Consider the following 12,811-nt stretch of genomic DNA (forward strand, 5'->3'; position numbering starts at 1 on the left):
TTGTTTGTAATGGCTTGATAAAGGTCCTGGAGAGCGGAATGTTGCCACAATAAAATGTCACATTAGTTGCACTTGAGGAGACGGTTGGAGGCAGTGGAGATGTCCTGTCTAAGGACAATGTGTGGTGTAAATATTATGCAGAAAATTTGGAGTGTGGAAATTAGAAGGTGTGGAGTTAATAAAAGTATTAGAGGGCTGAAGAGGGGTTGTTGAGGTGGTTTGGTCATTTAGAGAGAATGGATCAAAGTAGAGTGACGGATAGCGTATAAATCTGTAGGGGAAGGAAGGCAGGGTAGGGGTCGTCCTCAGAAAGGTTGGAGGGAGGGGGTAAAGGAGGTTTTGTGGGCGAGGGGCTTGGACTTCCAGCAAGCATGCATGAGCGTGTTAGATAGGAGTGAATGGAGACGAATGATATTTGGGACCTGACAAGCTGTTGGAGTGTGAGCAGGGTAATATTTAGTGAAGGGGTTCAGGGAAACCAGTTATTTTTATATGGCCAGACTTGAGTCCTGGAAATGGGAAGTTCAATGCCTGCAGTTTGGAGGGATATGTTGTGTATCTTTATACGTATATGCTTCTAAACTGTTGTATTCTGAGCACCTCTGCAAAAACAGTGATTATGTGTGAGTGAGGTGTAAGTGTTGAATGATGATGAAAGTATTTTGTTTTTGAGGATTTTCTTTCTTATTGGGTCACTCTGCCTTGGTGGGAGACGGCCGACTTGTTAAAAAAAAAGAAAAAAAATAATAACATAAGAATGGAGGAATACTGTAGAAGGCCTACTGGCCCATGCAAGGCAGGTCCTTATCAAAACGACCTCTACCTAAAGCTACCCAAGAAATAACTCCTGTACCCAATGACACCAATCAAACCCAGCCCCTCCCACTCATATATTTGTCCAGTCTCTTCTTAAAGCTACCCAAGGTCCTAGCCTCTATCACCCTACTGGGAAGATTGTTCCACGCATCTACAACTCTGTTAGAAGGGCAGTACTTACCTATGTCCTTTCTAAATCTAAATTTATCCAACTTAAATCCATTATTTCTGGTTCTTACCTGGCTCGACACCCTCAGTACTTTATTAATATCTCCCTTATTTATGCCCGTCATCCACTTATACACTTCAATATCTCTCCTCATTCTACATCTCTCCAGAGAGTGGAGATTTAAGGCTTTAAGTCTATCTTCATACAGGAGATTCCTTACACAGTAAATCATTTTAGTCATTCTTCTCTGGTGGCCTGGTGGTTAACGCTCTCGCTTCACACGATGAGGGCCTGGGTTCGATTCCCAGCCAGAGTAGAAACATTGGACGTGTTTCTTTCCACCTGTTGTCTATGTTCCCCATCAGTAAAATGGGTACCTGGGTGTTAGTCGACTGATGTGGGTCGCATCCTGGGACACTGACCTAAGGAGGCCTGGTCACAGACCGGGCCGCGGGGGCGTTGACCCCCGGAACTCTCTCCAGATAAACTCCAGATGTTCTCTAATGAGTCTATATCCATCCTGTAGGAAGGGGACCAAAACTGAGCAGCATAATCTAAATGAGGCCTCACTAGTGATGTATAGAACTGTAAAATAACTTTTGGACTTCTGTTACTTATACTTCTTGAGATAAATCCAAGTAATCTGTTAGCCTTGTTGCGCATACTAAGGCACTGCTGTCTTGGCTTTAGATTTCTGCTTACCATGACTCCCAAGTCTTTTTCACATTCTGTATGATCAAGCTCTACTTCACCTAGATTATAGCTTCGAGGGTTATTTTCATTATCAAGGACTAGCACCTTACAGTTTTCCACATTGAACTTCATCTGCCATTTTTCAGACCAAGACATTAATTTGTCCAAATCCTCCTGGAATTCATTGCTATCCTCCTCAGAATGAATTATACAGCCTTGGACTTCCAGCAGGCGTGCATGAGCGTGTTCGATAGGGGTGAATGGAGACGAATGGTATTTGGGACCTGACGATCTGTTGGAGTGTCAGCAGGGTAATATTTAGTGAAGGGATTCAGGGAAACAGGTTATTTTTATATAGCCGGACTTGAGTCCTGGAAATGGGAAATACAATGCCTGCACTCTAAAGGAGGGGTTTTGGGATATTAGCAGTTTGGAGGGATAAGTTGTGTATCTTTATACGTATATACTTCTAAACTGTTGTGTTCTGAGCACCTCTGCAAAAACAGTGATTATGTGTGAGTGAGGTGAAAGTTTTGAATGATGATGAAAGTATTTTCTTTTTGGGGATTTTTTCTTTCTTTTTGGGTCACCCTGCCTCGGTGGGAGATGACCGACTTGTTGAAAAAAAAAAAAAATCTTTGTATCATCAGCAAATTTACTCATGTCACTCGTAATCCCTTCATCAAGGTCATTAATGTAAATTGTGAACAAGAGAGGGCCTAAAACTGATCCTTGTGGAATGCCACTAGTGACTAATCCCCATTCAGATTTCACTCCAATAATAACTCTCTGCTTTCTATTGGTAAGCCATGCCTCTATCCATGCTAGAACTTTACCTCCTATACCATGAGCTACCACTTTTCTTAAGAGTCTCTTGTGAGGTACTCTATTGAAGGCTTTACTAAAATCCAAATAAACAATATCATATTCTTTATCACTGTCAACTGCCTCAGATGTTCTGTTGAAGAACGTCAGTAAATTTGTCAGGCAGGAACGACCTCTCGTGAATCCATGCTGAGATTCATTTATCAAGGTATGCTTTTCAAGGTGACTTCTAATAATGTCAGCTATAATTGATTCTAATAACTTGCCCACTATAGATGTCAGGCTTATTGGATGGTAATTTGAAGGAGTGGACTTATCCCCTGATTCGAATATAGGAACCACATTAGCCATCTTCCACAACTCTGGCACATCACTGGTAAGGATAGACGCATTAAACACCCTCGTTAATGACTGACTAAGCTCCATCTTGCATTCCTTAAGCACCCTGGAAAACAACTCATCGGTTCCCGGGGACTTATTTTGCTTCAGTTTGTCTATCTGTTTAATAACCATGTCCCTCGTGACAGTAATATTAGTTAATTTAAATTCATCAGGAACTAAATAATTGTTAATTACTGGAATCTCATTTACATCTTCCTGTGTAAAAACTGACAAAAAATAGTCATTAAATAAGGAACACGTTTCCAGTTCGTTATCCGTCAGCTGTCCATTCCCAATTTTCAGAGGTCCTACTTTTTCCTTCACCTTCATCCTATACACTTGAAAGAACCCCTTTGGATTAGTCTTTGATTCATTAGCAACTCTAAAAAGAGATTGGAGAAATATATGAGTGGGAGGGGCTGAGTATGATTGGTGTCGTGGGTACATAATAACATCAGGAGGAACACTGCAGTAGGCCTGTTGGCCCATACTTGACAGGTCCTTCACAGATCCAACCCATTAACAGAATAAACATACCCAAGCAATAAGAACATAAGAAAGGAGGAACACTGCAGCAGGCCTGTTGGCCCATACTAGGCAGGTCCTTTACAATCCTTCCCACTAATAAAATATTTAACATAAGAACATAAGAAAGGAAGAACACTGCAGCAGGCCTATTGGCCCATACTAGGCAGGTCCTTTACATTCCTTTCCACTAACAAAATATTTGCCCAACCCAATTTTCAATGCTACCCAGGAAATAAGTTTTGATGTTCTATTTACTCATTACGCAAGTCTCACTCAAATCCAACCCCTCTCATTCATGTATTTATCTAACCGAAATTTGAAACTACCCTACGTTTTAGCTTCAATAACCCTACTAGGCAGACTGTTCCACTCATCAACTACCCAATTTCCAAACCTATCCTTTCGAAATCTAAACTTATCTAATTTAAATCCATTTTCTTGGAGAGAGATCCTCAAGACCTTATTTATATCCCCTTTGTTAATACCCATCTTCCACTTGTACACTTCGATCATATCTCCCCTCATTCTGCATCTTACAAGTGAATGTAATTTAAGGGACTTCAATCTTTCTTCATATGGAAGATTTCTAATGCTATGAATTAATTTTGTCATTCTTCGCTGAATGTTTTCTAACGAATTTATATCCATTCTGTAATATGGAGACAAGAACTGAGCTGCATAATCTAGGTGAGGCCTTACTAATGATGTATAAAGCTGTAGTATAACCTCTGGACTTCTGTTGCTTACACTTTTTGATATAAATCCCAGTAATCTGTTTGCCTTATTACGTACACTTAGGCATTGCTGTCTTGGTTTAAGGTTGCTGCTTACCATAACCCCAAAGTCCTTTTAACAATCTGTATGGCTAAGTTCTACATTATTTAACTTATATGTGCTAGGGTTATGGACACTACCGAGCTTCAGAACCTTGCATTTATCTACATTGAACTGCATCTGCCACTTTTCTGACCACAAGTAGAGTTTGTCTGAATCCTCCTAAAGTTTCATGACATCTACATTTGAATCAATTATCCTACCTATCTTTGTGTCATCGGCGAATTTGCTCATATCACTAGTAATTCCCTGATCAAGGTCACTAATGAATATTATAAACAACAAAGGGCCCAAGTGGTGTTCCCTGCGGAACACCACTTGTTACAGACCCCCACTCAGATTTAACCCCATTTATGCACACTCTCTGCTTTCTATTAGTGAGCCATGACTCGATCCATGACAGCACTTTTTCCCCAATGCCATGAGCAGCCACTTTCTTTAACAGTCTCTGATGTGGTACTCTATCAAAAGCCTTACTAAAATCTAAATAAACATCATCGAATTCTTTATCATGATCAACGGCCTCAAAAGTTTTACTGAAGAAGGTTTTAATGAATTAGTTAGGAACGGCCCCTCATGAATCCATGCCGAGTACCATTAATCAAATTATGCTTATTCAGATGGCTTCTTATAATATCGGCTATAATTGACTCTAGTAATTTGCTTACAATTGAGGTCAGGCTTATTGGGTGGTAATATGATGGTAACGACTTGTCCCCTGCTTTAAAAATAGGAATTACAGTACATTAGCCATCTTCCACTTATCAGACACTACACCTGTTTGAAGAGAAATATTAAAAATATTAGTCAATGGTTCACAAAGTTCCATTTTGCAATCTTTAAGAACCATTGAAAAAAGTTCATCAGGGCCAGGGAATTTATTTTCTTCAATTGGTCTATCTGTTTGATAACCATTTCGCTAGTGACTATGATATTGCATAATTTATTGTCTTCAAGCCCACTATAAAAATTAATTACTGGGATATTGTTTGTGTCTTCCTGAGTGAAAACCGAGAGAAAATAAATATTAAGAATAGAGCACATTTCATTCTCTTTGTCAGTAAGATGCCCAGAGTTATTTTTAAGGGGACCTATCCTATCTCTAACTTTTGTTCTGTAAACCTGGAAAAAACTTTTTGGGTTTTCAAATCCCTAGCAACTTTAATTTCATAATTTCAATTCTATTTACTTATATTGACTGTGTTCTAATGGAATTTACTGGAAGCTGACATTGAAGAAATGCTGAACATTGACAATGATGCACCTGTTGCGCATTCCATGAGTGATGATGAAATTAGATGAATTGAGATATATAAATAAGCCGTAGAGTTGACAGCATCATATTGAAGTATTTTGTTGTGCCTCCTGAGAGCAGGAATTCTGCTGGAACAGATTAATGCCATTTCAATTAATTTAAATGAGGAAAATTGACTCGGCATACAAACAAATCGGGATACGAACAAGGTCCTGGAATGGATTGAACTCGTAAGCCAAGGTTCCACTGTATTTAAATCAAGTTCTTGAGTTGAGTGTCAGAGTGCTTGGGAATTTGGGTGGGGACTTTGCCTGGCTACATGCAAGTGTCTGTCAAAACAGAAGTTGTGGTGTTGGGACTTAGCAAAGGCACCTTGATTTTGTTTTATGGTGCTGTTTGAATAACTGTGGATTGCAGGCATCTTCTCATTCATGTGCATAGCCAAGCAAGGTCCCCAGTCATCATTCCGAACATTGACACAGAAACCTGATATAAAAACCCTCTACACATCACTGGAAGTACCATTTATTGGCAGTTTGTAAGATCATCTGTATGATTTGAAAAACTCGCCTATAAGGGACACTTCTAAATATATGCTTGCTCTGTTTTGTTTTTGTTTTACCATACATAAATATTTCTTTTTGGAACTCACTTTTCGTGAATTAGGGCATTCGTGTGTACTCTTCTCTTCCTCACAAGTCCTAGTCTTCTCCCTCTTACTTTTTCTCCTGTTCTTGAAGGAACATCTGAGGGAAAGGACACATCTCTAGATGCAGTTGTTTATTAAAGTCTTATATGGTAAGAATTAACACTTGCTTTGATGAAATAGACAAGAATTCAACAGAATCATCTGGTATGTGAAATACATGAAAATATGGCAGGTCTTTCCTAATTGAACAGGTGTTTGCACAGTCATTTTCCTTATTTAAATTTTTTTTTTTTTAGAAGAAAAAAGGGTAACACATGAAAATGCAGTTTTGTGCATATATATTTTATATATCCTCACATTTGTCTAATCTGTGCAACCTGAACATATGTACCTCTAGTGGTCCATAACACAACTAATTGATACTCCAGATCATTTCACGTAGAATATTGGCCAGCATAGCTGGTGTGATTTTGCTGATACCATCATTTATTCTAGCATGAAGTGTTTTAATGACAGCTGCTAGTATCTAGAAAACATAAACCTTCACAATGCCCATAAGAAGTCTAAAGGCATGATATAAGGGGAAGTGTTGGGTTATTTGATGGAGCCATCACAGCCATTTCATACGCCAGGGAACTGCATGTTAGGATAATTACGGACACCTTGTAAATATCAGTGCCTTATGGAAAATAACATTACATAAAATGAAGAATTTATTGGATAAAATAGGGTGATATTCTTGAGTCTTCCAAATTTGCCAGTCAGCTTGTTTAAAAGTCTACTACATGTTGTTCCTTATTGACAATCATTTGGGTCAAGGGCTGATGTGACCCTATTGGGTTGAGGTGGCTGCGAGTGGTTTGTGTGTTTAAGTGGATATAGATTTGTTGTAGTTGATGATTCTACTGGAGTGTTAAGGTATTCTGTAATGCATTTCTGGTCTGTTTTACCTTGCAGTATTGATGTCTTTTGACATTCTTTCACCAGACCACACACAAGTGCTTTTTTTTCTTCATTGTCTTGAATTATGTGGATGGTAGATTCTCTGACTAGAAGTGTGTGCAGTCGTCATTACACTGCTCCTCAAATCTAAAATTAACACCTTCCTCAATGCCATCAGAGATTCACACTTCTTATTGGCACCTGCAGCATCACTTGAATTCTTCTTGGATGCTATAGTTAATATGGTATTCAGAGATGAGATATGATGATGAAAATATCCAAAATCATTGGATAGATACACAGCAAGGTACATGACACTCCCAGAAAGTAATTGTAAACAGTTTATTTAGGTGGTAGTGCCTCTCGGAACACACAACCCTAAGGAACAACTTGGGTTGTGGACTACCAAGATTTTGCACCTAACTTGATGTTTCCATGCTTACCAAGTATGCTATCAAGAGTTTTTCAGGTGTTATGTAAGAACAGCATGCACTTTTTCAATCACGTTTAAAAAAAAATTGCTATGTTATACAGTAGTATCACTTTGTAATTGGGTTTACTGTAATTAAATTTACAAATTAAACAGGTCTGCCTTGTTTACGAGAGCCTTCTAACAGTGAACTCCTAAAAATAAATTTTTTATGTGTTATAAAAAAGTCATGGTGGTTTGGTGCCAGTAGAGATAGGTCATACTTAATAATGATCCACTCACTTTCTAACATACATTTTTACGCCTTTGTGTAAAAGTTTTCTGTATCTTCTGCATGTTCGTGAGGATTCTGATTTAGAAATTGATCTTTTTTTTTTATCTTTGGGCAGGTCTTATCTTGTTTCTGTTGATGACAGAATCACTTGCTCCATTACCTGAACAAAGTTTTTTTTTTTTGTAACTGTGCAAATGGAATACTTGTACCTCACCTGTTGAGAATAATTATGAAATTGCATTTCTAGTACTATGACAACTCTGTTTTTAAGATTAGTCATTTCAGCACAGAAGATTTTGTTTTATAGTAATATTCTTTTAGGCTTCACCACCACCAACCACCAAATCACTTTACCATTCCCCAACCACCTCCTTGTTGCAAGGTCACCTTACTGTGATAGTGAGGTTTGAGTGACCTTGCTACACATTGTGTTATCTCAATTTTACTAATTTTTGAAAAATAAAAAAATTGTTTTTAAATGCAAAAATAGATAATTGTTAGTGGTTGCTCTTCCTGTAAGTGGTTCAGTGAATCCTCACAGAAAATGGTTTTCATACTTTTAAACTGAATAATATGGAAGTGACTTAGTTTTCTAACTTTAAATTATATTACAGAAAAATAGAATAAATATGCTATTTTATACTACTTCTTATATTAAAATATCAATAACACCTGTAGTTAATCCTAGATTTCAAAATATATTCATTCAATACTAATTGATTTTAGTCAAGTTATTGTTTTAACTATCCATTTTGGTGATAAACTTGTGATGAACTAAATAAATTATCAGCTTGTTGCATACTTTCCTCAGGTAAACATTAAGTATTGCCTGAAGATTCTTCCCTCTCATCTTCCTTTCCCTTGCCTTCCTTCTTAAAGAAATGTTGACTAAAGTTTTGCAAATTTTGGATATGACAGTTTCTAATTATGCACCAAAACTATCCTAGTAACCTTACCAATATTTACATAATATAAAATAGCTTAATTTAACCCTTTCAGGGCCCATGCCGTAGATCTACGCCATGAGCTCAGCTCACTCTGATAAGCTGTGAGCGGTAAATTTGGGCCTAGATATGAGAGAATACTTCTATATGGTATGTGTGCACCACGTCAAACAAATCCTGCAGCACATAGTGCATAATGAGAGAAAAAATGAGACCGTAATTTTTTATTAAAACATCGACTTTGCAGTGTTTTTTCGTATGTTTTTTATAGTTGTATTTGCGATTTCTTGGTCTCATTTGATAGAATGGAAGATATATTACAGAAATAGAGATGATTTTGATTGGTTTTTAATGGAAATGGCTTGAAACTGAGCTCAAAATAGCAGAAATGTTAAATTTTTGCCGATGTTCAAGAGTAAACAAATGATCTCGCATGTCTAATACACGCCAGCTGGTGGGTCTAATATACGTTCACAAATGTGGTGATATTATTTATACAATTATTACAATATTGCATAACAGTAAATCTTCTGTTTTTTGGAATTCATTTGTAAAGCCTGAAAATGTAACTAATGAACAGAGGAAATGTTAGTTTAGTGCCAGGAATGCCTGCATTGTTTATTCTGGACCCTATTTTGAACTTTGCATAAAATTGGCCAAATTACCAATTTCCAATCACTTTATTTTGTAGTTGAAACAGTTGACCTGGCAATTTCTTGTGCTCAGTCGATAGAATAGAAGGAATACTAGTGAAATAGCTAAGAATTTGGTCGACTGGAATAATGTACACCTACCATCCGACTTACGACCTAGTTCGGTTCCAAAAAACCGGTCGTAAGTCGAAATGGTCGTAAGTCAAACTTTACTACTGAATATCAACAAAACATTTTATTGTTTTATTTTGGTATTTCATGTTTTACTTTACTTTTTATGTTGTTAGTACTGTATTTTATACTGTAAGGTTTAGGATAAACACTGTGTACAACACAAATAGTTGTTTATTTCCCAGAAATTTGGCATAAAAAACACGGTCGTAAGTCAAGTTGTCATAAGTTGAGCAGGTCGTAAGTCGGATGGTAGGTGTATTTGGCTTAAAATGGGAGTCAAAGTCAGCAAAATCGCCAATGCGTAAGTATCGCTGGCACATCAAAATTCACGAGGGCATAATTTCGTCAATTTTCCATCAAATTTCATACTTTTTGTTTTATTACCTTCAGAAAAAGATTCTCTACCATTTCAAAACAAAAAATAACAAAATTATTTTTTGAAAATTCTTGGACCCTGGTGTGCACTTTGAAATTTGGCCTCTGGACCCTGAAAGGGTTAACTAACCTTTCAAAGAATTTACATAACGTTAGTTAACCTTTTTACTTAGGGAGGAGAGGAGTCTGAAACTTCAGGTTGCCTAAATTCATTTAATATATTAGTTATAATCATGCATAACATTTTCATGTGTATATTGCCAATTGGGATTTCAAGTAAATAATGTGAACGTTGAGATAGCTGTACCTTTTAGGGTGCTTTTGAGGTGCTTCCACACTGCACCAGTAGTTGCGTGAAAGCTTTTAGTAAGTGTTGGTGTTGGCATGTTGGCTTAACTCATCTTTATTCTTTACTGGCTTTAGGTTCATCCTATATGGTACACCTGTTTAAGTGGAACTAATATGTTTTTTTTTTTTTTTTTTTTTTTTTTTTTTTTTTTTTTTTTTTTTCATTCCCCCATCACCTTATGCTTTTCTTAATTTTTTCCTGTATCATTTATTTGATGCCCTCCTTTTCTATTGAATGATGAAACATTAAATTTTCTTAATGTAATGCATGTTTGAATTTTATATTCTCATAATATCCTGCACAAATCTTCTGTACTTTATTACATCTTTTGAGTTTACTACAAAATTTTCGGTCATTTTGCTATCTTGATGTATGATTTCCTTATGTTATGTGCTCCCACACATGCTTATGGTTATGATAATATATTCGTGCTAATTGAATTATACATATGGCTGTTACTAACAATAATTGGGCTTTGTGTAACATATTTGTAAACATACACAAGCCCATAGAATTTCTGTCTGATGTTTACCTGCTCCCTCTGATCCCCTCCCCAAGTGGCTCTGAAGAGGAACTCAATTCTCTTTTCAATCAAAATGAAGATCTTGATCTGGAATTTTATCCAGAAATAGACACCAAATCCGAGATCGATGTAGATGCTCCGGCATTTGAGATTATAGTGAAAGATGTTCCTCAAGGCAAAATGAATGGCCACATTTCAGTAATGCCAGAAGAGGGAAAGCCACCTGATGTACCTATCAGGTTTTCACATCTAAGAGAAATACAGTGTTCTCTGTACCCACCCTCTCTGCCTATACATACCTCTGTAACACCACCCCCTCCACCCCCACCCCCAAGAATGGATATATCACCTTCCCTCACAGTTTATCCAAAACTTTCAACAAAAAGGTTGTTCACAATTGATGAAGAACGAACTTACATATGAGATTCCTGTTTGCCATAGGCCAATTATATTTATATAGGGCTCAGAAATTATTGTGCTATTCTGTAATATCTTTGAGAGTCAACTTTCTCCAAATTCTCCTGACATTAAAACTAAATTCTCTATCTTCATTTTATTGCTTGATGTTTTTGTGTGTAGCATTAGTTTTGCATGAATTTTTCTGTTTATTGTAATTCTTTGGTGGTGCATGCTTTTTATTACTGTACTAATTCTTCCTACTCAAGAGTATTACAATTTAGTTTGTTGAAATTGAAACATGATATTGGAGATTAAGAGAGGTTGTGATCTCTTTCATTATAGTTTATTTTATGAAATGTAAGTCTTGCAGAAATTTGCATTCTTCTTCTCATGATTTCATATATAGTTGTAGTAGAGTTCACTCTACATATTTGTAACTTGTCCCATGTTCTTTTCTCTTCCATGTACCGTGCTCTTGGAATGTGGCTCATGTTGCATCGTCCTTTTCATCCGCCTGTCTTCTCCTCTACTACTGTGGTCACGTCATTTGTAAATACTTGGAATTGGTCTGCTGTACAAATGACTGTGTATTATCTCAAATCCTCCATCCTGTAATTGAATTGATCCTGCGTTGATTTGATACTGCTGAAACAGCCCACTGAGGCTCTGTCTGATGATTTCCTTTTCCCCATGACCTCACGCCTATCCTATGCTTCATCTCCTGAGTCTGACCTAGAGACTGGACCCGAGTCCCGAACTCCTTCAAAATCTCCCCACCGGCCCCCTCCCTCCCACAATCCATACTCAGATTCACGAGAGCCTAGAGGGCGTTTGGTCAAAAGTTCATCAGATCCCAGTTTAGCAGCACCAGAAGAAACGGAACCTAACACATACGGAGGACCACCACCATATACAGCCAGCCCTACGAGACTTGTAAGTAGTTTTTTATTGGTTTTGCTTCTAATTATCCTTTGCTAGAGCAAAAGTAGTGCATTCACAATGCAAGTATAGTGTTAAGCTTTAGCTTTTGTGAATATTTTATAATTTATATTTTATTCTAATTTATTTTTTTATCATTAATAATAAATAAATAATTTTGTCATAATTTAATTGAAAACAAATTCACAATACAGAAGACTCTAGTGTAATAATTCAGCAGAGATAGATTAAAAAAATTGTATTATGATCATTTTTGCACGGTAGCATTTCTTTTTCTTGGAATTGTCCTGAAAAATCAGAAAATAAAATTTAGAATTTGGAATGATTGAAATTTGCAGATTTCTAAATTAAGAGCCAAAAATTTCTAAGTATAATTTAGAAAAATTTCTCTCAAATGGAATTTTCAAAATAGGATGTTTTCTGAATCGTTGAATTCAGAATACTCTCTAATGTCCACAAGAGATGTGTTCCATGATTTCTTTCATGATGACTTCATGGATGCAAAATGTATATTTCAATGAGAAGAAAGAAGATAGCTTATGTACCCCCAGTGGACCCTTTATCTAAATAGCACTGATAAAATATTTTCTTATTTTTAATCAGTTGTAATATAAATAGATTATCTAACAGAATTATACTGTAAATGAGATTTATTTGCA

General features: G+C 36.7%; 1 protein-coding gene across 10 annotated transcripts in view; it reads left to right on the top strand.

Annotated features, from left to right (window-relative positions):
* pyd (zonula occludens-like protein polychaetoid) overlaps positions 1-12,811 on the top strand; it is a 662,689-nt gene that overhangs the window by 502,757 nt on the left and 147,121 nt on the right. For all 10 annotated transcript variants that reach the window (XR_011393435.1, XM_070096083.1, XM_070096079.1 and 7 more), the window contains one exon: positions 11,868-12,146. Coding sequence is in view for 9 of the 10 variants with exons in the window: in XM_070096083.1 (XP_069952184.1) it covers positions 11,868-12,146 (279 nt within the window). In the remaining variant the exon portion in view is untranslated. The remainder of the gene's footprint in view (positions 1-11,867; positions 12,147-12,811) is intronic.

The sequence above is a fragment of the Cherax quadricarinatus genome, chromosome 52 (assembly GCF_038502225.1).
Source record: "Cherax quadricarinatus isolate ZL_2023a chromosome 52, ASM3850222v1, whole genome shotgun sequence".
Taxonomy (NCBI): domain Eukaryota; kingdom Metazoa; phylum Arthropoda; class Malacostraca; order Decapoda; family Parastacidae; genus Cherax; species Cherax quadricarinatus.